Here is a 27,047-nt window from a genome sequence, read left to right on the forward strand (position 1 = left end):
CGGGGATCTGGGCCAAAGATCCGGGGCTTGGGCCCTGAAGGCCCGATGCTTGCGACGCCCCTGCTGCTCAGTGATGGGAAGGCTTGTTTTAGGCACTCAAATATGAGCCCCAACAAAGTACCTTAGACCCTAATTGAAGTCGCAGGAAAAGTAGACTTTGTCTCTGGAGATCACACAGACACAGCACATGAAGTAGTGCAGTTACTGGGGGGAAAAAAAAGAATAATTTTTAATCTTGGACAACCTTTTTAAGATATCCTTTGCTACTTGTAGTACTTTCATGATAGATTAATTCCAATCTAAGAGGCTCTAAATATTCAGTCACAATGGGAAATTTGAATATGCACTGGCCTAATATTGCAAAGAGCGGTTAGGTCGATTGCACCAGGGGCATAGCTAGGGGGGGGGGGGGCAAGCGCCCCGAGCGCAGTTCAGAGGGGGGCGCCAGAGCCCCCTCCTCCTGCACTGTAATTGTACCTGTGTCGCAAGGACACAGGTACAATTAGAAGCAATGAATGATCGGGCACGTTCCGTGCCCGGCCATTCAGCGCCTCTCCACGAATGAAACGACTGGTACCTTTTGTACCAGTGACGCTTCCATCGATGAAAGGCGCTGACTGACTGGCAGGGAAAGTCATCCTGCCCAGCCAATCAGCGCCTTTCATAGACGCCGCGTTCAACCCCCAGGAGACCTGCGCAGAAGAGAGCAGGTCTCCATGGCTGCCGGACGGCGTGGGAGCGGGAATAAGGTGAGTTTGAAATTTATTTATTTTTTAATTGTAATAGAAGTGCGTGGCTGTATCTGCGGGGGGGGGGGGGGGGACTTTGTCTACACGGGGGACTTTATCTACAGGGCTGGGCTATATACAGGGGGACTATATCTGCTGGGCTATATACAGGGGGACTATATCTACAGAGGGGGCTATATACAGGGGGACTATATCTACAGGGGGACTATATCTACAGGGGTGGGCTATATCTACAGGGGGACTATATCTACAGGGGGGCTATATCTACAGGGCTGGGCTATATACAGGGGGACTATATCTACACGGGGGCTATATACTGGAGTGGGCTGTCTATAGAGCACCATATACAGGGGTGGGCTATATAGTATATAGCCCCCTGTAGATATAGCCCACCCCTGTATATGGTGCCCCATAGATAGCCCACCCCAGTATATAGCCCCCCTGTAGATATAGTCGCCCTGTATATAGCCCACCCCTGTATATAGCCCCCCTGTGTATAGCCCCCCTGTGTATATCCCAGCCCTGTGTATAGCCCAGCCCTGTAGATATGGTCCCCCTGTAGATATAGCCCACCCCTGTATATAGTCCCCCTGTAGTTATAGCCCACCCCTGTATATAGTATCCCACAAATAGCTCCCCCCTATAGTGCTCCACAGAAAGCCCACCCCTGTATATAGCCCCCTTGTACATATAGTCCACCCCTGTATATAGTGCTCCACAGATAGCCCACCCCTGTATATACTATATACAAGGGTGGGCTATCTGTGGAGCACTATATACAGGGGTGGACTATCTAGTGGAGCACTATATACAGGGGTGGACTATATGTACAAGGGGGGGCTATATACAGGGGTGGGCTATCTGTGAAACACTATATACAGGGGTGGACTATATGTGGAGCACTATATACAGGGGTGGGCTATATGTACAAGGGGGGGCTATATACAGGGGTGGGCTATCTGTGAAACACTATATACAGGGGTGGACTATATGTGGAGCACTATATACAGGGGTGGGCTATATCTACAGGGGGGCTACATACATGGTTGGGCTATCTGTAGAGCTCTATATACAGGGGTGGGCTATATCTAAAGGGGGCTATATACAGGGGTGGGCTATCTGTAGAGCACTATAGGGGGAGTTATTTGTGGGACACTATATACAGGGGTGGTCTATATGGGGGCACTATCTACAGGGGCTCTATGGCAGGCACTATCTACAGGGGGCTCTATGGCAGGCACTATCTACAGGGGGCACAGTGTGTGTGTGTGTGTGTGTGTGTGTGGGACACCGTGTATGGTGCTATTATAATTAGAGGTGCAGTGTATGGCGCTATTATATTTAGGGGCCTAGTGTGTGGTATAATGATAACTTTATATTTATAGGTGCAGAAATGTTGGAAAAGTGAGAAGCTGAAGACATGTGAGCGGCAAACTGCAGAAATGGGCTGTGACCGGGAGAAGTCATCATAGAGGTCTGGACCAAATGGAGAAAAAGAACTAGAATCTGAGACGTCACCGGTGAGTCACTTAATGTAAATGTTTATTCTGCCTCTGATCAGCACTGTAGTCACTGTATGATCTGCAGCGAGATGATGGGTGGTAGGATTATGATAGGATTTATTTTTTGTGAAACGGCATCTCCCAGCATATCCTTACCATTGTTCGGGCCATGCTGGGAGCTGTAGTTTTACGCCGTACACACCTATACGGCAGGGGTTGCACTAAATTGAGCTGTATTTGTTCTGGGGCTGTATATATGTACCGAGCTTGGTTCTGGTGTTGTGTATAGAACCATATTGCTTGTGAAATGTACAAATAATTTTATGCTCGCGTTACATAAAAAGAAATGACACGTCGATTGGTAGAGAAACAAACACGGCGAGGGGGAAGGAGATGTCGGGAAAGAGGTTGGGGGGGGCGCCAAACTGAATCTTTGCCCCGGGTGCTGGAGAACCTAGCTACGCCTCTGGATTGCACAGTGTAATATTTCTGCTCTTCCACAGATATTTGGTTGAATTGCCTGATATCACAGCTTTTATGATAAACTCAAGTGGAACTACTTTGCTCCGTAAAGAACAGATAATTATTATTCTTAATTTTCTTATGTAATAGTGACATTACATCAGAGCTCTCCATTCAGTAGATGCCCAACTCGAATGACATTTCAAAGTGATTTTACCGGCAGTAGGACTCGCACTGCTCGACGTCCCCCACAGTGTCAGCAGTCAGTTAATAGCTGGTGTGAAAAGTCCAGGAATAAGAAGACTCAGACTTTTTTTGGCTGATCTATTTTTCTTATTAGTCATGAATGTCTTTTACAGCCTTTTATTAGATGTTAAGCCAGGATATCTGCTCTGCGTCACACCCTATGGGACAGCATGTCACAAAGGGAAAATTTCCTTTGTGACATTACTTCACAATAAGAACTTGCCCTGCACTAGGAATAACAGTATCTGTTTTTCCTGGCGTGTTCCTTCAACCATAACCCGGGATGTAACATAGAAGACATGAATTGGTAGAAAAGGAAAGTCTCATTCCCACATGCAGATGTGGTGTAGTTTTGGCACACACTTTGTTTTACTTTGTAACCCAAAACCAGGAGTAAATCCCAAAAAAAGAGAAGTTATTAGTTTTATTCACTCCTGGTTCTAGCTTAAAAAAAATGCATGCAAAAACTGCTCCTAATCTGCACTGTGTGAATGAGGCCTAAGGCACCATTCTACTGCTGCACTAATATGCATGGAGACCAAGTGATATAACTTGTCTTTCAATACCTTCGATTTTACAAACTTTGTTAAAAGTCCTTTAATAGGTGAAATATTATTAAAAAAATATCATTTCATTTCAACATGGCAAGAAAAGCACAATAGGAAAGTGACATCAGCATCAAGAGATTTTACAACAAGGTAATCTAGAAATCAACACAGATGAGGAATTATTTACAACACAGTAGCGTCTACTCTACACCAAGAAGCGCAACCTTCAACACTTGAGCTGTTTACGTGAGTGCTGGGAGCTGCCTTCAGACCAGCAGATGTGCAGATGGTTGCTTTCTATTGATTTACAATCATTACACAGATGTGGGTGCCAAATGACTTTTACATATTGATTTAACAGCTTTGTTGAATACATTTTGATGAAATGCACAAAACTCATATTTCAATTAAAATATTTACAAAGAACAAAAATCTTAAAACATTACCTGTACAAATGAATTTCTTTCATCCTCATACAGAACGAAATCCATAATGCTGGCAGACTGAAAGGCTATGTAAACCTTTTCTGTCCTTGCAAATGTATGTATTTTTGGCTAAAAATAATTTTTCTAATTATTTTTGCATCGTTTTTGAGATGCATCTTCTATACATCCACTTAGATCTGATCATTAGTAGGGTGATCCTGTGTGGCAGCTGAACACACGATCCGCTCTGAGCCCAGCCATCAGTCAGCTGGACTGACATTTTGGGGTTAAAGCGCCAATATGCAGCCCAAAGTACATACAATGGCAAAGCAGAAAAAAATAACTACAGTAAAGGTTTCCATAGCCTTTATAGCTTATGGCTTTAACGTTCGTTATGTAGTCCTAGATAGATTATGAATTAAAATTGTTTTGGTTTTTTTCATTTATATTTTATAGTCTAATTAACAGATCCAAGTTAGGCGGTTATGCCATCATCTCTAGAAAACTTATATACAGAAGGGGATTCATAAAGACTCTCTCCATCAGTGCTCAGGTCATCATCATCATCCAAGTCATTCAACATCTTGCTTGGTGAACATCTGCGTCTGCTACAAGAACAAATACATTGAATAAAACATGGATTTAAAAATAAAATACAGCGATGCATCATTTAGCTCTTTAAAACATCCTGAGATTTTAGATTATATTGCTGGAAAATTCAGTTATTAAAAGGAAAAATAAAATAAATTATAATCGGAACCATGATGGCTGACTGATCACCAATCCAGCTGCCTCTACTTTTTTTTTAGGTTTTTAAGCTCATTGCAAGAATTCCAAATGAGTATTTTCATATGCGTCTCCAAGACTCAACAGATTACCCTACTGTTTATATAATGGGGTGGTGATGTGTCTTATATTGCCGAGGGGTATAGGAAGGCTGCATATTGAATGACGGCCAGAATCTGAGTTGGAGAAGTAAATTCTATGGATTATGCAGAAGAGTTTATGGGGGAAAACAAACAACATTCCTAGTTTTCTGGAGTAGAAATGTCACAAATTGGCCAAAAGTAGCAAAAAATGTGACTTTTGGGCTTTTTCCCCTGCTTGTGCCTCTGTGGGTGAAGATTAGCAGAAGGGGGCATGGCCACCATGACCCAACACATTTACTATAGTGGAAATCTATGCCAGCTCCAGGCTGGCATAGATTTCAGTCAATGAGTCAGTCAGTTACTTTTGAAGTCTGCGTGCTGTTGCCTGCTTGTTCTATTTGGATTGCTCTTGAGCGGTTGATCCATCCCTGTGGATGTGCATACCAGCCCTTACTAATATTGGAGAGTGCTGCACCCAAACAAATTGTTTTCTCCCAGACTCAAGGGACTCTCTAAACATTTCTACAAGCAAATTATGTCTATCTTGTGTTATTCTGGTCGGCACTTCTTGGAAATGCAATGGAAAAGAAGCTGCTACTTGACAGGCTCTTTTAGCAGCAGCACTTGTCCCACTCAATGTAGTCAAAATTCTATCACCCATGAAATATTTATGATGCATATAGAAAATACGGTCATGGATAGGATTTAAAGAAAAAAAAACCGAATTAGGCCGATAAAAATAATTAACAGTAAAAAATGAAAGTTGACAGGTTCTCTCTAATGGTTTAAAAAAAACATTCAGGTAAGGCTTCATTCATATCTGCGTCGGAACATTGATTTAGTCGGAAAAACTGAATTGTTACAGAACGGAGACAAACAGAAAACAATATCAACGGAAGCATTACTATTGAAATAAATGGTAATACAAATGGAAAGCTAGGGGCGTGGCTTGGCGCGCAACGGGAGCAGTCGCATGACTTGAGAGCTCCGCTGTGGTCCCGTGCTATATTGATCCTGTGAATATCCTGATCGTTCCTTACCTTCATCATTACGTCCCGGAGATCCAGGCAGCAGTCGGGCGGTAAGAGTGGAGTTATGGGCCCCACGAGAGGTCAAACGGCCACGGAAAAGCTACAGAGCTATGCCCGGGAAGATACCAAAGAAGGCGGCCGTGCTTCTCTGCAGCAGCGCTCAAAGGGCAGTGAGACGCCTGGCGGGACAACATCTTCTTCAGCGGTGGTGGAGGAGACAGAGCCGGAACCTACCCCGATGGAGGTGATGAATGAACTCCTGGCAGCCATATCAGCATGCAAGACCTCGCTGACCGGTAAGATGCAGGAGGTGAAAATTGATATAGGCCTCATCAGGCAGGATATGCAGGCCTTGAGAGAACGAGTGACACATGTGGAGGATAGAGTGTTGGGAGTGGAAGACAGGACGGCGGCAATTCCACGTGCGATTACGGATCTGGAATCCATGACGGAGTTATTAAAACAAAAAAATGATGATTTGGAAAATAGGTTGCGCCTGAATAATATCCGGATAATAGGAATGCCTGAGAAGTCGGAGGGCCAAGATCCGGGCGAATTCATATCTAAGTGGTTGAAAGAGATACTGCCAGATGCACCTTATTCGCAGGCCTTTGCAGTAGAAAGGGCGCACAGAGTGCCGGCAAGACCACTTCCACCGGGGGCCCCTCCGAGGCCGATGCTGGCCCGGTTGCTTAATTGTAACGACAGGGACATGATCCTACGTCAAGCCCGCAGAGTGCAAGGAATTAAGTATAATGGCGTCGCTATATCCATATTCCTGGATTTCTCGGCTGATCTACAAAAGCGCAGAGCTACGTTCATGGCGGTAAAAAGGCGGCTGAGGGATCTCAATATCCCATATTCTATGGCGTATCCTGCAAGGCTGCGGGTAGTGGATAACGACCGTTCTATCTTTTTTAACTCTCCGTTGGAGGCCGATGATTGGGTGAGAGGGAAGAGATCGCCCCGCCGCGTGTGATTACTTTGGAGGATGAGAATGGAAAGTGCTGGAATTTAAAGATGGTGCTGGAGTTCCTCATGCGCCTGATGTAGGCTAAAAGGTTTCTTTTTGCTGGTTGGTCTCCTGTGTTTAAGGAGGGATTCCAATGTTACGGTACACCCAGCTTGAAGATTTATCCGGCGGGTGGATAGACCCGGAGGCCCTGAAAAGGGTCATTCTTATCCTCCCCATTTCATTTGGATGGACTGCCGGGACTATCAATCCGTTACCATTCTGTTCACGGAGCTTGGCCTATACTGGGAAGGAGTGACCCGGCCGAAGTGAAGAAGGGGTCTTAGTTGAGAAATCGCAGGAGAGATCCTGGTATCTGCACAGGAAGCATATTGCGGTTAAATATTACTGATGTATTGTTTAAACTGATGATTGATTTATAGTCCTCCTGTACGAATTTATGGAAAGGGCTTATGATGTTACATAGTTACATAGTTAGTACGGCTGAAAAAAGACACATGTCCATCAAGTTCAACCAAGGGAAGGGAAAAGGGAAGGAAAAATTTCTACACATAGGAGCATGTAATGTGGTGTTTGTAGGACCATGTAATGTGGTGTTTGTAGATGCAGATAGGGAAGGATACGTTAACACTGCCTAATAGCACGGGGCCTTCCCCGTTACTCTTTGGTGCCACGAGGAGGGCATGATTCGGCAATGGCCTATATGTCATCTCGCATTGCCGATACAATTTACTGTTTATATGTTAGTTCTGTCGTTTATGTTTTCAACGCCGTATTTAGGCGAAATTATACTCATTTATGAATGCAAATGTCTAAAAAGTCATACAGTGCAAAGAAGGTGGGGAAAGGTAGCTAGGGAAAGTATATTGGTATTATGCAGGAGTCGGGAGCCATCTTCCCTCCAAGGCAGACATAGTTTCCGGGTCCACTAATGGCGTCTATACAGATCGTGTCTTGGAATGTACGGGGGCTGGGCACCCAGAGGAAAAGGGCGGCCATTTTTGCATGTATCCGTAAATGTAATCCCTCTATAATATGTCTGCAAGAGACGCATTTAATCCCAGACAAAGCGAGATTATTGCGTAGACCTTGGATCCAATGGTCTTCACACTCTTTTCATACGTCCTACTCCCTGTATTGTATCTGTATTAATTCACAAATCTCTGAGGTGGGAAGCGGTCAAACTTAAAGTGGATAAGGAAGGTAGATATGTGTTTATACATGCTTACATCGACACTATACCATTTGTATTACTGGGCCTATATGTTCCTCCTCCGGCGAATACACAGATTTTGCATGAGGCTGCCGCTTATCCACAAGCTACGGTACTGGGCATGGGGGACCTTAACATGGTCATGGATCCCAAATGTGATAGATTTAGAGGGGAAGTGGATTTTGGGGCTGCATCGGTCGCTCCAACAGAGTTGAATTTGCTATTTCAAGAAATGGGTTGGATAGATATATTTAGGCGCAAACATCCGAATGTAAAGGTATACTCATGTCATTCTATCGGTAGGAATTCCATGTCCCGTATAGATTATATCTTTGGGAACGCTCTAATGGTTCCGATGGTAACGGATATTTCTTATGAAGTAAGGGGAGTGTCAGACCACTCTCCGATGGTAGCGCGATTCAATCACCCAGGGCCTGTGAGGATTGGTAGCTGGAAAATTCATCCATTCTGGCTCACCCTGATAGGGCCGCAAGATCGCATACCAGATCAATTGGAGGTTTTTCAAGATACCAATAACTCGTGTGATAATCTTAATATTTTATGGGATACCCTGAAGGCCTACTTGAGAGGCTGCTTGCGATCTACAATCTCCTACATAAAAAGGGAAGCGGCAAAGGAAGAGGGTCAGTTGGCACAGAAATGTAAAACATTGGAGGGCGAATATATAGAAAACCCATCGGAAGCAAATAAACATGCATGGCTGACGATGGGCCTTAAATACTTATTATTACTACAAGAGAAAGCGGATAGGAAACTGTTTTTTGCTCGGCAAACCTATTTTGAATTGGGAAACCAATCAAGTAAATTGCTGGCTCATTTAATTCACCACAGCTCTCAGAGCTCAGCAATACTAAAGATTAAGGACAGTCAGGGCCGTGAGTTGACTGATACCCCTAGTATAGCGGCCCGATTCACCCAATTCTATAGGGACTTATACTCCTCCCAGTCTACGTATGATTGGTCCGAGTGTGTATCATACTTGGAGGAATTGAATTTTCCACAGTTAGATGTGGCAGGCAGGGATATGTTAGAACTTGATATCACGGAAGATGAGGTTACACAGGCATTGAGGGATATGTCGAAGGGTAAGGCATCGGGCCCGGACGGGGTACCATTGGAGGTATATCTTCGTTATTCTGACTAGCTCATTCCCCCATTATGCTCTATGTATTCGTATGCCCGGGGGGAGGGAAAACTTCCGGACAGTTTCTATGATGCCACAATTGTAGTATTACTAAAACCTGACAAAAACCCTAGGGACTGTAGTTCTTACCATCCTATTTCATTACTGAATCTAGACTACAAGATACTTGCAAAGGTACTGGCAAATAGACTGAATAAGGTGATATTACAACTCATCCACCCGGATCAGGCAGGCTTTATGCCTGGGAGGTCCACATCTGACAATATACGCAAGGTTAAAATTTTGGCTCAAATAGGAGAGGCACTGAAGGAGGACTGGGCAATGGCATCTCTTGATGCGGCCAAGGCCTTTGATTCCGTTGAGTGGGCATATTTGTTTGAAGCATTACAGAGGTTTGGTTTTGGCCCAATTTTCATTAAATGGATAAAAATCCTGTATAAGGATCCGAGGGCACAAATTTTGATTAATGGTATAATGTCCCCTTATTTTCAACTCCGTAGAGGTACTAGGCAGGGGTGCCCTCTCTCCCCGCTATTATTTGCAATAGCTATTGAGCCTTTGGCGATACGTGTCAGAACGCACCCAGAATATCGGGGAATAGTGGTGGGAGGACGAGAGGAGAGGATTAGTTTGTACGCTGATGACGTGATATTGTATATGTCATACCCGAAGGACAACTTGGGGCTAGCTATTGAAATCCTGAACCAATTCGGTAGATTTTCTGGCCTACATGTTAACTGGAACAAATCATTTTTCATGCCTTTGAAGGAAGTGGGGTGGGCGGATGCTGAGCACGGTCTGCAGGTGGTGTCGTCATTTAAATATCTGGGTATTATCATAAACCGAGACCATAGGCAGGATCCAATTACCAATATATTGCATCTGTTAGATTATATTAAGCTCAAATTCAAGGTGTGGGGGGCACTTCCACTGGCAGTAACGGGCCGAGTAAATTTAATTAAAATGGTTATTCTGCCAAAATGTCTGTATGTTCTGGAGCACGCAGCCATACCAGTATATAAGGCCTTTTTTAAATCCCTACATGCATTATTCCCGGCTTTTATATGGGGATCCAGCAGATCCAAACTTAGCTTGGCTACTCTGCAGAGACCTAAATAGGAGGGAGGAATGGCACTGCCGGACTTGTTTATGTACTATCTAGCTGGGCAGTTGAGGTATCTACAGCTATGGACAGGGCCGGACCCGTTACCAATGAGGGAACAGCACCTCGCTACATATTTGCATCTAACACACCTTTGGCCAGTGCTAGAAAGCTCCCCGGGAACTTATAAAGAAATGCTCCCAATCCACAAGGTGGCAGTGCAGGCATGGACGGCTGCCAAACAAATTTATGCATATGCAGATATACAGGTGGACATGCCACTATGGGATAATCCCCTTCTTTGACATCTAATGGAGGGGCAGGCCCCCCCTTTCTGGGGTGGCTTTGAGGTGAGTAGAATCGGGGATGTGTATACGGATAATGTCATTAAATCCTTTGCGCAAATGCAAGAGGACTTCCAAATCCCTAGAAAAAGCTTCTATAGATATCTGCAGCTGCGACATGCTCTCGCAAGTCAATACCCTAGGTCAGACCACGAATTCTCACGATTCCCTCTGATTGGTGTTTTTAGATCACAGGGCCCCCGGGGGCTGATCTCGGCTGTTTACACGGCCCTTATACAAGCTAAACTGGCCAATGTCAAGTTACCGGTAAAAGATAAATGGGAGAGCCTGATACCAGATCTGACAGGGGAGGAATGGGAGGATGTACTTTCATCTCCTATGTCTGTATCGCTGGCGGCAAATAACAAAATGATTCAATTATCTATAGTTCATCAGAGTTACCTCACGCCGGTTGCATAGAATGGGCAGATATCCTAGCACTGAATGCCACAGGTGCCGTTTTCCCAGATCTGATTTCTGGCATATGATCTGGCATATGATCTGGGATTGTCCAGTGGTGGCCTCCTTTTGGGGGAGGTGTTGAAAGTGGTTGAGGAAGTGGTGAAGCAGCCGATCCCCTTTTCACACAAGATCTGTCTATTTGGGGTGCTGCCTGAAGATCAGTGGCCATTCCACATGCGTATTCTATTGCAAGAAGTATTGTTCATGGCAAGGAAAACCATCGCACTTCGGTGGATGGATCAGAGACCTCCTAGGGTGACGAAATGGAAATCGTTGATCAATTCCATTATTCCATATGAGTGAGTATTATATAAGAAAAGAGGGTGTATTGGTAAATTTTATAAAATATGGCAGATTTGGTGCGATTCATCGTGTACCCTGTATACTCCGCATAGATTCACAGACCTGAGGGACCAGTTGCTGCAAATTTGAGGAGGGTGGATGCTGCATGATTGGCTACTTATAGGATTTCTATATTTTGTTTGAAATAACTCAAATTGGCCTGGAAAAGTATTTTGCCCGGGGATGTTATTACTGAGGGTTAGCTATGTGATCTATTAGGTTATGACATGTTAAATACCACCATAGCCACTATGCCTCTGTGTTCAAAATTTGTATGACTACATAAATGTGTTTATTTTCTGTTATGTACTATGGACATTTGTATTGTACAATTCTTTCAATAAAACGAGTTTAAAAAAACAAAAACAAATGGAAAGCTGTTTTCCGTTTATGGGTTCCCCGGACGTAAAGGTCTTATTGAACCAATGAATGGAACCCCGACGCAGATGTGAACGAAGCCTTAACTGCAAAAATATTAATTCCTAATTTATGTACTATGACACTTTTTAGAATCAATGAAACTCCTAAAAATAAAAAAATCGTAACGTTTAATATAATTTACTGTAACAGATTTTTATTATAAATGAATGAATGAAAAAAAAAAAAAAGTATTCTTGTATATTGAGGATTTCATTTTTTTTGATTAGTTTTAACCTCTTAACGCTGAAGGACGGATATATCCGTCCTCTGCAGCTGCTAGTTCGCGCAGGACGACGGATATATCCGTCCTGTGATGGCGCGGGTACTGACACTGTACCCACGCGATCAGCGGCAGGAGCACGGCTGTTATACACAGCCTGGCTGCTGCTGCAACTGCCGGAATCGAAGCGCGCTCCGATTCTGGCAGTTTGACCCATTAAATGCCGCTGTCAATAGTGACAGCGACATCTAATGTGTTTGACAGAGAGAGGGAGCTCCCTCTGTCACCCCATCGGCGCCCCCGCAAACAAATCGCAGGTCGCCGTTGGGTTTCCATGGCAGCCGGGGGCCTAACAAAGACCCCCAGGTCTGCCTTCAGCAAATGCCTGTTAAGCCATGCCGGAGGCATGACCTAACAGATTGCCTGTCAGATTTACACTGACAGGCAATAATGCTTTCGGCAGATCGCATGGTGAAGTCCCCTGGTGGGACTAAAAAAAAAAAAAACGTAAATCAGTTAAATAAAGTTTGTGAAAATAAAAATAAAAAATGACAGTCAAAATCAAATAAAAAGTGGATTTAGTAAAAGTGTCAAAACAAATAACACATACACATATATGGTATCCCCGGGATCGTAACGACTTGAACAATAAAATGAACATATTAATTAAACCGCCGGATGAACGGCGTCCAAAAAAAACGCAAAAAACAATGGCAAAATTCTCTCTTTTCACCCATTCCCCCCAATAAAAAAATTAAATAAAAGTTAATCTATAAGTCCTATGTACCCCAAAATCGTACTAATGAAAACTACACATTGGCCCGCAAAAATCAAGCCCACATACGGCCACATTGATGGAAAAATAAAAAAGTTACGGCTCTTGGAATGCGGCGATGCAAAAACAAGTAATTTTTTTCTAAAAGGGTTTTTATTGTGCAAACGTAGGAAAACATAAAACCTTTACATATTTGGTATCCCCGTAATCGTGCCGACCCATAGAATACGGTTAACATGTTATTTACGCTGCATAGTAAACGGCGTAAATTTATAACGTGAAAATTAATGCTGGAATAGCTGCTTATTTTCAATTCTCTCCTAAAATAAAATTTAGAAAAGTTACTCAATATATTATAAGCATGTAAAAATGGTACAATTACAAAATACAACTCGTCCCGCAAAAAACAAGCCCTTATACGGCTATGTCGACGGAATAAAAAAAAAAGTTACGACTCTTGGAATGCGACCGTGAAAAAACAAAAAATAATCCTTGGTCATTAACGTGCAAAATGGCCTGGTCATTAAGGGGAACCTGTCATGTTGAACATGAAGTCCCATCTGCGGGCAATATGATATAAAAACAGGAGTAGATTAGATTAATAAATGTTTGGTGGGAAAAGGTTCATAATAACCCATAATTCCTGCTCATCACAGACTAAAGAGTGCAGTGGGTGGTCCTACACAGTGATTGACAGCCTTCTCTATATAAGCATGCATTCAGAAATAGCTGTCAATCAATGCGTAGGACCACCCACTGGACTCCTAAGCCGTGATGAGCAGGAATTGAAATCAATAAATTACCGGTTACATCAATCTACTCATCTCCTCCTGTCTATAACATGCAGATGGGACAGATTGTTTAAAGTGACTGGTTCCCTTTAAGGAAAAGGGGAACAGTTTCTAGTTTTGTAAAATACAAGCAAATATTAACTCTGTTCTTAAAAGGACACTATCGTCAGAAAGTGACATATGTTATAAATAGTTTTTGTAACTTGTTTATTGCATGGATAGACCTAAGAAAATAAAATCAAACTATGACGTATTGCAGTTCTCACTGTAAACAGGCTACGCTGTAAACTGGCCCAAAAAAAAAAATATATATATCTAATTTATTGGTCTATAATGAGGGCCCTTTTACACGGGCCTTTTACTCGCTCATCAGCTGATTGTATAGTTTATAAAGCATAAAACATTATCGGCGGCGGCAGCACATCTCCCTGTGTAAGCAGGGAGATGTGCTGCCGACAGAATAGAGATGTATGGGGATGAGCGATCGTAGTAACGATCGCTCGTTTCCATACACAGCTAAACATAGCTCCTTGTGAAAGGAGCAGACTAGCGCCGATCAACGAGCTGTCTCGTTGATCGGTGCCCGTTTTCAAGGCCCATATCGGGCCATGTAAGAGGACCTTAAGATTGGATGTTATCAGTTTATAATCACTAACCAAGATGAATGATTTATTGTTGGATTGCAACATGAATATGCATATTATTACAATTATTTTAGGAAATAACATCACCCTACCTCAGCTCTTTCTTTGCTGCATTTAGCTGTGCTTGTAGCTGCTCATTTGAGTCAACTTGCTCCTCCAAATCTCTTTGTAGCTTCTTTTTGGCACTTTCTAATCGATCTATTTCTTCTTCTGCTTCTTCAACTTGCCGCTTCATTGATTTCAATCGTAAACTTATCTAGACAGACATATTTTATGTTTTAGATTAGAAGTGTATATACATATAAGTTTCAGTAGTTCATACTTCTGAAATCTGTGTTCGCATACAATACCAATATTCAACTGGTGCTGATGTTATTTCTTAATCCAGTGTTCATGTAAACACCGCTAAATAGATGTATGAAAATAATTCCAATCAGGGCTGACGATGAGTTGCAGATCAACATCCAGCTCAACCCTCTAGCCTTCTGAAGCGTACTTGTTTTCAGGTGCTTACATGAATAGTAGGGCTCTGTTCAAATTAGCATTATTCCGTTTATAGTGGAGCAATGACAACTAAACCAAATCCATTTTCAAGCGGATACTGGTAAATCCTGATGGACCTCAATGATTTTAATGGTTATTTTGATGGCAAGAACAGCACGGTGGATTGTGCTATTCTGACCATCACAACGTAAATCTCATTGGGACCCCTATATAGATGTATATTATACAGCTTCCTGCATTAAATAATATTGTTTGCTTTAGTGTAGAATCTCTGACTTCACTTCCTTAGCATTGTATGCAGATTTTTTTTTTATAGGTCTGCTGGACTACGGACTGTGGCTATGGGTGACCAGATCTAAATGTGGCTGCATAGATAAGGTGTATTGTATTTTGGTCACAATTATGTTTTAGAGAAAATGTTACAACACCCAACATATCCCTGCTACTGTGGATACAATGTTAGTTTGAAAAAATGTATTAAAGAGGCTCTGTCACCACATTATAAGTGCCCTATATTGTACATGATGTGATCGGTGCCGTAATGTAGATTACAGCAGTGTTTTTTATTTAGAAAAACGATCAATTTTGATGGAGTTATGACCTATATTAACTTTATGCTAATGACTTTCTTAATGGACAACTGGGCGTGTTTTACTATATGACCAAGTGGGCGTTGTACAGAGGAGTGTATGACGCTGACCAATCAGTGACCAATCGGCGTCATACACTTCTCTCCATTCATTTACACTGCAGATAGCGATATAGTTATATTGCTATGTGCAGCCACATACACAAACTCTAACATTACTGCAGTGTCCTGATAATGAATTTACATTACCTCCAGCCAGGACGTGACGTGTATTCATTCTCCTGACCACTTCTATAGCGTCTCTGTGATTTACAGCACATCACAGCGAGATCTCGCTGTGAATGACAATTTACAGCGTAATCTCGCGAGACTACACCTGCTATGCTGTAACTCACAGAGACGCTACAGAAGAGGTCAGTATTCTGAATACACATCACGTCCTGGTTGGAGGTAATGTATATTCATTGTCATGACACTGCAGTAATGTTATAGTGTGTTTATGTGGCAGCACATAGCGATATAGATATATCGCTATCTGCAGTGTAAATAAATGGAGAGAAGTGTATGACGCTGATTGGTCACTGATTGGTCAGCGTCATACACTCCTCTGTACAACGCCCACTTGGTCATATAGTAAAACACACCCAGTTGTGCATTGATAAACTCATTAGCATAAAGCTAATATAGGTCATAACTCCATCAAAAATGATAATTTTTCTAAATAAACACTGCTGTAATCTACATTACAGCGCCGATCACATGATTTACAATACAGGTCACTTATAATGTGGTGACAGAGCCTCTTTATCTACAAAAGGTTGCATCCAGGTAAAAATATTTTTATTGTTCAAACTACTATGTTGTATATAATGGATTACTCATTGCACAGGTCGCTGGATATACTATATATTAAACTGCTTAAAGAAAATCTCTGGGCAAGCTTTTGGCAGGAAATAATCTTCACCACTACAATATGACCTACTTCTCGATCCCATGATGCAGAGATATCTGGACAGTTATAACACTATGATTGCCTGCACATTTGCAGACTTCACAGTGGTGTCATAAGTGACTGTCCAGCCAGAGGGTGCATTTGTTTACAATGATGACCTGACCAATCATGGCACAAACTCAGTGCAGTTGCCGATGTGGTTATGATGTGCCCCCATGTCATGCAGGGAAGCCTGAATACCTCAGTTTCAGATCCATCAGACAGTAAAATTGTGAGGGTAAAAATTGTGGGGGTTGGAGACTGACACCATGAGTCATGCTGTATAAATAAATAATATATTGAAATGAAACAATAGTAATTCACTAGCAAAAAGGCCAATGCATGAACACTATGGAAAAAGGTGTTTTCTCGCTATAGTAAGATACGGCATATTGATAGAATATGCCATCATAGGGTTTAACATGAGACCTACGGCAGCCATTCAGATTTTTTGCCTGCTCAGTGCCACTTCTGACCCAGTGCTGTGCAGGTAAAGCAACTCCCAAATAGAGTTCGTTCTAGTCAGACCCCCATCTGTCAGTAGTTCATGTTAAAACCTAGTGATATATTAAATTGGTTTAGAACTCCTTTAAATGAGAACTTAATGATGATTTCACTCAAAACTTAAAAAAAGACACGTATAATTAAATCAGAACATGCTATGCTGTCATATTTGAGTCCAGTTTTGAATTTGCATATCAGCAAGTGGTGACTTAGGCTACATTCACACGAACGTAGCCAGCCTCGGACGTGGAAATCGGCTGTTTTCCACATCCGAGGTGGACCCGTGCGGGATGCGTTGTCACGGATCCCCCACAGACTAGTCTATGGAGGGATGTGTGACACGCAATAACATAAGACATGTGCTATATTTCAACGGAGCGTTCACACGCTCCGTTGAAACAACAGTCATGTGAACGGCCCTATTTAAATGAATGGGTCCGTGTGACGGCCGTTGCTTTAACGGCCGTCACACGGACGAGATTCACGTTTGTATGAATGAGCCCTAAGGCTAGGGGTTACAAAACGACATTTGGTCACCTGCGAGTTGCAGTAAAATGCCATCTCAAGACTTGTCCGTTTTTTTTGTGATGATCAGGTCACATTGCAGTTATGCCACAATGTTATTGTGACATGTCACTGGTTAGCCATGACCTAAATGTTATTAACAAAACGAGTGGATGCTGTGGACACCCTTCAAAAAATGTCCGCTACGGAATAGAAAAACAACGACAAGCCTTGCTGATTGTTAGAACTATATATTTTATTTATTTGATTTTTTTTTATTTGCAAAGATATTGGCAACTATTTTGGGTGGAAATTCTGATATCCAACATTTTAGTTACATTGAACAGTAACAGTATTTGAAGTCTTACCTGATCTTTCTGATCTGTTAAACTGAGATGTTCATCATCGACCTGCATCATTAACTCTTTCACCTTCCTCTCCAGCCTACGGTTGTTTAGTTGGAGATTTGCCCGGTCCCTGAGGGAAAGAAAAGCACATTGTTTTTAAATGGAATCAGAAAACGGTGCCAGATCCTTTTCAACTTTCCCTCAGAATGCTGATAAAACGTACATTGCATTTACTAGTCTGCGCATTTGCTTTTTGCAGCAAAGAAAGTTAGACCTTCCTTTCTCTTGACACTCAGAAAAGTGGTCACATTATTGGCTCGCGCACTGGAATGACAATATTGTAAGATTTTGTAAACTTGTTCTGATGAAGTCTACAAAGGGCTAGAACAGACGGTAATCCAGGTCACCAGCGCAAAAAATAAACCAAGCATAGGCAAGTATTCAATCCAAGGCATTCTCGTACAGTATTCGGGTTGCTGGTGATGTGCTGCTGACATTAGTGGAATACTAATGTTAAGCTTTCAGCTATAATATAATATACCCGTCTCCAAAGAAAATCCACCTCAGTGCTTTATTCTAATATGGTCATATATCGTCATTGTGGTATGCTTTATAGTAGGTAAATATGAACATGATGCCTTTTTTCAAGACCAATTCAATATATGGATATTCTTAACGTGCAGATAAAGTGGATGGTTTCCGTCAATAATAGATATCCACATGTTATGAATAGTAAAGAATTATAAGCTCTCATTGCCGTCACAACAGGATTCTAAAAAACACCAAGGTCAGCTGTCATGTTTTTGAGTGTATAGTTTTAGTGCTCTAAGGTCTAGTTTCTGCAAAGTAGTCAACAAAAAGACATATTCCCATTCTAAATCTTTTCTTCTACCGACCCTAACAATAAAACTAAAACATATTATAGTGCTCTATTTTACGGATTGAAAGTCCAATAACGAAAGAAAACACTAAAATGCACACATGCCAAAATATTAGTTTAAAATTTGCTTGAGGATTAACTAGCCCTTCACTAGCGCATAGAATAACTTGTAGCATGTAAAATCCTTCTGGTCACAGGAGGTTCAATGGTCTATTCAGTAATACGTTAAAATGATCTTAAAAAGGAGAAGGTCAGGAAGGGGTATTTTTTATTTTTTAATCTCAACGGGAAGACCATATTAAACACTGAACAGCAATATTCTGGCAAAAAAAAAGTTGCAAATTAGTAAATCAGCGTAACTGCATCCCAGGGCATTCAGACACAGAGAACCCAGAAATGGTGTGGCACAGGCTGGAAGGAATGGTTACGTGCGGTGCGAGGAAGGACTGAGAAGCTAAAGGAGGGCTTCTTACTAAAGTAATCCAATGCAGTGTACCACCCCAACTCCTCCCTTGTCATCCAGAGAGCATTCAGTAAACCTATCTGTTGGGTGAACAGCGCAAACAGAGAGGAAAAAAAGACAGGGAGTAGTTTACAAAGAGTGAATTAAAAACAATATATAAAAAAAACAACCACCCATTCAAAAAAAAAAAAAAAAGTTACATTTCAGAATTCTGAAGACCATTTTTTATGGCTTGTGAAATATCCTAAAAAGTAGGCAGGCAATCTAAACTACTTTGGCGTCATTAGGGAACAAAAGTTTATACACAATCACACTCTCAAGTTCAACTCCTCATACAGGCTCTTTTACCTTTCTTCATTTTCCAGGCGTTCTTCCAGCTCTGCTATTCTTCCTTCCATCTGAGCAACAAGCCCTTCTTTATTGGATCGATGTGAAGTTTCAAGATGAGCTATTCTGCTCTTCAGATCTTTGTTCTAGTTTTCGATTAAAAAAAAAAAAAGGTGCAGTGGTTTAGAAACAATATCCAACTTTAAATGTTTGTAAGTTATGAAAACAAAGCCAGATGTCTTCACAATAACTACTGAATATTGGAAAAACAATCGTTTTATTCTCTTGCCTATAAAGTCAAGCAATTTTAGATAACCTGTTTACGTCAAGGACCGTGCCGTGCGAAGATCCATATGTAATATGGTAGTGTACACAAGCCCTTAGAGTGCCTCTAGCTTTTGTCCAGTCATATCTTACATGGTTACCCATTCAAATTAATTAGCACCATGTAGTACTACATTTTTACTGCAGTAGTCCAAATGTGTGTAGAAGGAACTTCCCTTCATTGCCAAGACTTCCAAAAGATCGACAGGATCGCTATAGCGGCTTTGTTTTAAAACAACCTTTTCAATAGAAGCAAAGAACATTTGTTTTGTCTATATGGCCATTGTTTAATATTACAGTATTAAAAACAATATTAGAAAAGTCACAGCTCACTCTAAATAGCTCTCAGATTCAGACACGTCAGCTTACTGTCCAAGTTCTATTGTAAACTTGAGGAATAAATATATTTGAGGGAAAGGATGAGCAGTAACCATCCTTAACCCCTTCACGACTGTCATACAGCTATATAAGTTCCAACTGCCGATACCCCGTGCAGTGCCAGTTGCCACGTATCTAGACATTTGTAGCATGCATCAGGGTTTAATGAGTGCAGAGCTGCTTCACAAGCTCTGAACTAATCTGTGTCGGCTCCCTCTGACTTAAAGAGGCTGTCACCACATTATAAGTGCCCTATCTCCTATATAAGGAGTTCGGCGCTGTAATGTAGGCGACAGAAGTGCTTTTTATTTAGAAAAACTATCAATTTTAAACCATTTTATGAGCGATTTTTAGCTTTATGCTAATGAGTTGCTTAATGCCCAAGTGGGCGTGTTTTTACTTTAGACCAAGTGGGCGTTGTACAGAGGAGTGTATGACGCTGACCAATCAGTGACCAATCAGCGTCATACACTTCTCTCCATTTATTTACACTGCACTAGCGATATAGCTATATCGTTATGTGCAGCTAGATACACAAACACTAACATTACTGTAGTGTCCTGATAATGAATATACATCACTACCAGCCTGGACGTGATGTTTATTCAGAATCCTGACACTTCTGAATCTTTTCTGTGAGATTCCAGCAAGGCAAGTGTAATCTCGTTTGAAATGACAGGTTACATCGTAATCTCGCGAGATTACGCTTACCTTGCTGGAATCTCACAGAAAAGATTCAGAAGTGGTCAGGATTCTGAATACACATCACGTCCTGGCTGGTAGTGATGTATATTCATTATCAGGACACTACAGTAATGTTAGTGTTTGTGTATGTGGCTGCACATAGAGATATAACTATATCGCTAGTGCAGTGTAAATGAATGGAGAGAAGTGTATGACGCTGATTGGTCAGCGTCATACACTCCTCTGTACAACGCCCACTTGGTCTAAAGTAAAACACGCCCACTTGGGCATGAAGAAACTCATTAGCATAAAGCTAAAAATCGCTAAAAATCGCTCATATAGTTTTTAGAAATAAAAAGAATTACTGTCACCTACATTATAGCGCCGAGCTCCTTATATAGGAGATTGGGCACTTATAATGTGGTGACAGAGCCGCTTTAAACAAGCATGTGTTTTTTTTTAAATGAAACTAAGCTTACAAGTGCAGCGCTGCTCACAATGAAGCAGTCTGCACTTTTCTCTTTCTCTCCCCGTGTGTTGGCACCTCCCCCCTCCTCCCTCAGTCCACAGCTTCTGCCCAGAGATAACGGAGCCAGTGTGCTCGTTATCTGGGCAGATAAGGAGCTGATGATCACCATGTGTGTCTAATCATCGTAATCATAGAAAATTTTGTTTGAACTCTTAGCCTTCTTCACTCTTCCCTCACAGGGGATCTAGGAGAGAGAAGAAGACTAAGGGTATGTTCACACGCAGTGGTTTCAGGCGTATTGCGGGGAGTTTACGCCTTGAAAAACGCTTGAAAAAACGGAAGCTGAACGCCTACAAACATCTGCCCATTGAAATCAAGATTACAGTAACGTGTTTTTTTTTCAAAAACGAGCATTTTTGGCCAAGTTATGACCATTTTTATATTTATGCAAATGAGGCTTTCTTAAGTACAAATGGGCGTGTTTAAAGTTATGTACAAGTGGGCGTGTATTGTGTATGTACATCTGGGCGTTTTTACTTCTTTTACTAGCTGGGCGTTGTGAATAGAAGTGTATGATGCTGACAAATCAGCATCATCCACTTCTCTTTGTTAACACCCAGCTTCTGGCAGTGCACAGACACACAGCGTGTTCTCGAGAGATCACGCTGTGACGTCACTTCCGGCCCCAGGTCCTGCATCGTGTCGGACGAGCGAGGACACATCGGCACCAGGCGACAGAGGCTACATCGACTTACCTGCAAACGCCGATGCTGCTGCAGAATGAACTGTAGCCTCTGTCGCCTGGTGCCGATGTGTCCTCGCTCGTCCGACACGATGCAGGACCTGGGGCAGGAAGTGACGTCACAGCGTGATCTCTCGAGAAAACGCTGTGTGTCTGTGCACTGCCAGAAGCTGGGTGTTAACGAAGAGAAGTGGATGATGCTGATTCACTTCTATTCACAACGCCCAGCTAGTAAAAGAAGTAAAAACGCCCAGATGTACATACACAATACACACCCACTTGTACATAACTTTAAACACGCCCAGTTGTACTTAAGAAAGCCTTATTTGCATAAATATAAAAATGGTCATAACTTGGCCAAAAATGCTCGTTTTAAAAAAAACAAAAAACGTTACTCTTATCTACATTGCAGCGCCGATCTGCTGCAATAGGAGATAGGGGTTGCAAAATCTGGTGACAGAGCCTCTTTAAAAAGACGCTCCGTAAAAAGAAGAAGCATATCACTTTTTGAGGCGTTTTTTGGAGCTGATTTTATTGAACACTATGAAAAACGCCTCACAAAAAGCCTGAAAAGAAGCCTCAAAAGAAGCTCCAAATTAAAAGCTTCATTTTCAGCTTCAAAAGCGCCTGAAAAATCAGAGGCTGTTTTCCCTTGAAAACAGCTCTGTATTTTCAGATGTTTTTTGCTAAGTGTGTGAACATACCCTAAGGTATTACGGGCGAAGGCATTTGCGCCGAAATGCGTGTTGGGGTGGACATTGCCTGAGCACTCTCCTGCATCTATCATGGGTATGTTATATCCCTTTTGATATGCTTTGTTAACCTTGCAGATGATTGCCTTTCCTTCAACTCCCATTGACCATATATTTGTTTATACGTATGTTAATTATGCACATGGTTTACTAATATCACCATATACATTTATTGTGTTTGTATAGCATTTTAGCTACATTTATATATGGTCATTACATTATCTCTATGCCCTCTTATATGTTGTACTTGTACTCATATTTTTTGAAGGCCTGCTAAGGATACAAATCTGTACTCTGTATTTATTTGGTAGATACACAGCTTTCTGTCCCATTTTTAACTGTTGGTTTATGGATTCCTCATTTTAAACTATTGTCCATTATTATGTATTTCAATAAAGTATTTTTCTATTTTCATAATTTCTTTTGTCTTTCGAGCATCTTTTTCTTCTAGGTTATATACCCCAAGAGTATGTTCACACGCATAGCAAAATACGTCTGAAAATCCGGAGCGGCTATCAAGCGAAAACAGCTCCTGATTTTCAGACGTTTTTGTAACAACTCGCGTTTTTCACGTCGTATTTTACGGCCGTTATTGGAGCTGTTTTTCAATGGAGTCAATGAAAAACGGCTCCAAAAACATCCCAAAAAGTGTCCTGCACTTCTTTTTCGCAGGCATCTTTTTACGCACCGTATTTTGACAGCGACGCGTAAAATGCAGCCTCGTGGAAACAGAACACCGTAAATCTCATTGCAAGCAATGGGCAGATGTTTGGAGGCGTAATGGTGCAGTTTTTTCAGGCGTAATTTGAGGCGTAAACGGACCGAATTACATCAAACCACTGCGTGTGAACATACCCTAATTGTTACAGAGCTGCAACAGTATGTATTATAATTATATCTATAGATATATATCTATAGATATACACACACACACACACACACACACACACACACACACACAGATAAATAACCAATAAATATATAAGAAAATTAAAAGTGTTTTTTTCACATTTCTTGTGATTTGTCTGCTCATAATAAAAATAAAAAACATGGAATTAAGCTAATCTAGGAAATTAAAGCCTCATAAACCACAAAGTAAAAATAGTTAGGATATTCAAAGCGGTTGCAAAGATATTATCGTTTAAAGAAGTGCACATCAGAATCTGAAAATTTGACCTGGACACAGGGGTATCGATGACCCTTGGTCATGAAAGCGTTATTAGGCTTGGAAAAGGCAGTTGCATCTGCCGAAACGTTGCTACTCTTTTATGGATTAAAGTCCTTCACTTTTGTTATTTCACCATGAAATCCTGGAGTGCTGCCTATTTTTTTTGCTTTGTGAATAGTAGGATATAGCCTGTGTCCCAGGGTGGGTGCCCTATAGCGTGCACCCACCCTGTGCTTGATTTTTTTGTATGGTGCTGCTCTTGACTTTTTTTTACTTCATCTTTAATATTCGCTTTTTTATGAATATCAATGTTTGAACAGTCATTATTGAAAATACTCATGCATAGGTAGATTTTTGTGGTTCTGAAGGGGGCGTTTTTACTTTGGCTGGTGCCCCTACAATATAAATCACTTTGTGTTTGTATAAACAAGCTATGCATTACCTGTCTCTCCAAGGACATTTTATCACACTCCAGATCTTGCCTTGCAGCACGTTCTTGAAGCAGTTCTCCCCTCATTTGTTCAATCTGACATACAAGATACAGGTGAGATATTTATTTTCTGCCAAGTGTAGATAATTTCATTAGTTATACCAATAAACACTCAAAATTAAAAAAAAAACATATCATCAATAATTTTTTTTATTGAACTCTTTTGTAGTATGTGTGTAGTGTAAATGCTCAGAATATATGCTTAAAGGAACAGTGTCATCACAATTTTTTTTTAAATATGTTAAAGATGTTAGTGCTTTATTAAAAACGTTTATATTTATTTGTGTGTTTGTGTTTTACTTTTTCTTCCCTATGGGGGCTGCCATTTTTTTTTCCATTTCTGTATGTGTCGATTAACGACACATACAGACATGGAATACGGCAGCCACAGTCCCATAGGGACTGCGAACGGGGCCCGTTCAATCCACAAACATGTACGCCGTCTGTGTGGGAACTGCGCATGCGCCGCTCCCACACAGTCCAATTTGAAATGCGCGCCGTCCGGCGCCATTTTCCTGTGGACCGGAAGTCGCGGCCGGACAGTAAGATTACTACTTCCGGTCGCGGCTTCCGGACTTGTGCACTTGGACCAGCGGCAGCAGACGGGCCGGAGGGAGCCGCGGCGGCAGGAGCAGGTAAGAGATTTCTATGTATGTTCGTGTACGTTTACTACTGTATGTAAACCTACTACACTGTGTGTTAGCTCAAAAAATGGCGACACACAGTGTAGGAGGTTAGACCGTTCAAACCCCTCGTTTATCCCGGCACTAGCCAGGATAAAGGAGGGGGGGATGCTGAGAGCTCACTAGAGCGAGGGCTTTTTACCCAATTTTGCAATGCTGCAATTTTGGGAATAGCTCCATCTAGTGACCAGCAATGGGAAATATTATAAATTAGAATTAATTTATAATATTTCCTGACTCGTGAAAAAAATAAAAAAAATTTGAACAATGTTTAATCACCTACACACTAAATGTTTAATTAAAAAAAACAAAACATGTTTTTCTGGCAACACATTCCCTTTAACACTTTTATATCTTACATGTTTAATAACCAGCATGGTTAGTGGACCCAGAGTTTCACTTACTGTAATCAACACTCAATTAATAAACATACGTAAGGTTCCTAACAACAAAACATTGATATCTACTGTATTTCAGTACTTTTTCCTGCTATCTTTGTCAAGTTCAGTCAAACATTAAAGCGTACTAACTTTTCCGAATAAACGGTCATATGTGTGTACATGAGGAATACTACTACTTCTGGCCATTATATGACTTGTATTCTGCAATTTTTTTAGCAGTTTTCCCTCTGCAGGCTCTCACTAATTTTCAGGTTTCTCTGAGCTAGTGGGTGGCGCCTAATTGCTATTGTGTCTTCTATACACTGCACAGATAGATAGATTAGATAGATAGATAGATAGATAGATTAGATAGATAGATAGATAGATAGATAGATAGATAGATAGATAGATAGATAGATAGATAGATAGATAGATAGATAGATAGATAGATAGATAGATAGATAGATAGATAGATAGATGAGGAGAATCCTATATCTATCTATCTATCTATCTATCTATCTATCTATCTATCTAAGCAGCAGCATGGAGGAGATTATACAGCAGTAATAAGCAGTGTAGCTGAGAATCCAGCGCTGTGATGGCATTACTCTTACCAGCAGCTGCTGTACATCTGTGTGTGTGCCTGTGTCTCCTATCGGATTCTGCTCTCCCCACAGACTTCTACGGGCAATGTCTGTGTCTTTCTCTCCTTGCTTCCTCCTCCTGCTCCCCCACCCCTCTACATAAAGTTCTATGGGCAGGCTGTGAAAAGACATACTCTCACTTCCTGCAGTTCATCTCCCCTGCTCTGTAAGTAGAGACAGATTTTGCTTGACAACAGGGGGTGGACAGCAGATTACAGGAAGGGAGACACTTGGTGGCCGTAACCACACAGAATATGCATGGTTAAAACAACTACATTTTAATGATAAGTAAATAACAAAGTTGATCTATATCAGGTATACTATTAGATTAGCATAAGTTGTTTGAAAGCTAGTGTTCATTTAAAGAGGCTCTGTCACCAGATTTTGCAACCCCTATCTGCTATTGCAGCAGATAGGCGCTGCAATGTAGATTACAGTAACGTTTTTATTTTTAAAAAACGAGCATTTTTGGCCAAGTTATGACCATTTTTGTAGTTATGCAAATGAGGCTTGCAAAAGTCCAAGTGGGCGTGTATTATGTGCGTACATCAGGGCGTTTTTACTTCTTTTACTAGCTGGGCGTTCTGAGGAGAAGTATCATCCACTTCTCTTCAGAACGCCCAGCTTCTGCCAGATCACGCTGTGACGTCACTCACAGGTCCTGCATCGTGTCAGACGAGCGAGGACACATCGGCACCAGAGGCTTCAGTTGATTCTGCAGCAGCATCGGCGTTAGCAGGTAAGTCGATGTAGCTACTTACCTGCAAACGCTGATGCTGCTGCAGAATCATCTGGTGCCGATGTGTCCTCGCTCGTCAGACTCGATGCAGAACCTGTGAGTGACGTCACAGCGTGATCTGGCAGAAGCTGGGCGTTCTGAAGAGAAGTGGATGATACTTCTCCTCAGAACGCCCAGCTAGTAAAAGAAGTAAAAACGCCCC

The 27,047-nt window shown here is 41.6% G+C and overlaps 1 protein-coding gene and 1 long non-coding RNA gene across 3 annotated transcripts in view; one reads left to right on the top strand and one right to left on the bottom strand.

Annotated features, from left to right (window-relative positions):
* Positions 1-3,170: 3,170 nt before the first annotated feature.
* LOC142749644 (uncharacterized) lies at positions 3,171-4,586 on the top strand. The gene is made up of 2 exons (XR_012882437.1): positions 3,171-3,657; positions 4,389-4,586. It is a non-coding gene; the product is annotated as an uncharacterized LOC142749644 (long non-coding RNA).
* CGNL1 (cingulin like 1) overlaps positions 3,544-27,047 on the bottom strand; it is a 216,372-nt gene continuing 192,868 nt past the window's right edge. For both annotated transcript variants that reach the window (XM_075857953.1, XM_075857954.1), the window contains exons 15-19: positions 24,352-24,435; positions 19,414-19,538; positions 17,744-17,852; positions 14,376-14,539; positions 3,544-4,540 (exon numbers count right to left, since the gene is read on the bottom strand). In XM_075857953.1, coding sequence (XP_075714068.1) covers positions 4,408-4,540; positions 14,376-14,539; positions 17,744-17,852; positions 19,414-19,538; positions 24,352-24,435 — 615 coding nt within the window. In that variant the 3' untranslated portion in view covers positions 3,544-4,407. The remainder of the gene's footprint in view (positions 4,541-14,375; positions 14,540-17,743; positions 17,853-19,413; positions 19,539-24,351; positions 24,436-27,047) is intronic.

The sequence above is a fragment of the Rhinoderma darwinii genome, chromosome 3 (assembly GCF_050947455.1).
Source record: "Rhinoderma darwinii isolate aRhiDar2 chromosome 3, aRhiDar2.hap1, whole genome shotgun sequence".
In the NCBI taxonomy this organism is placed as follows: Eukaryota; Metazoa; Chordata; class Amphibia; order Anura; family Rhinodermatidae; genus Rhinoderma; species Rhinoderma darwinii.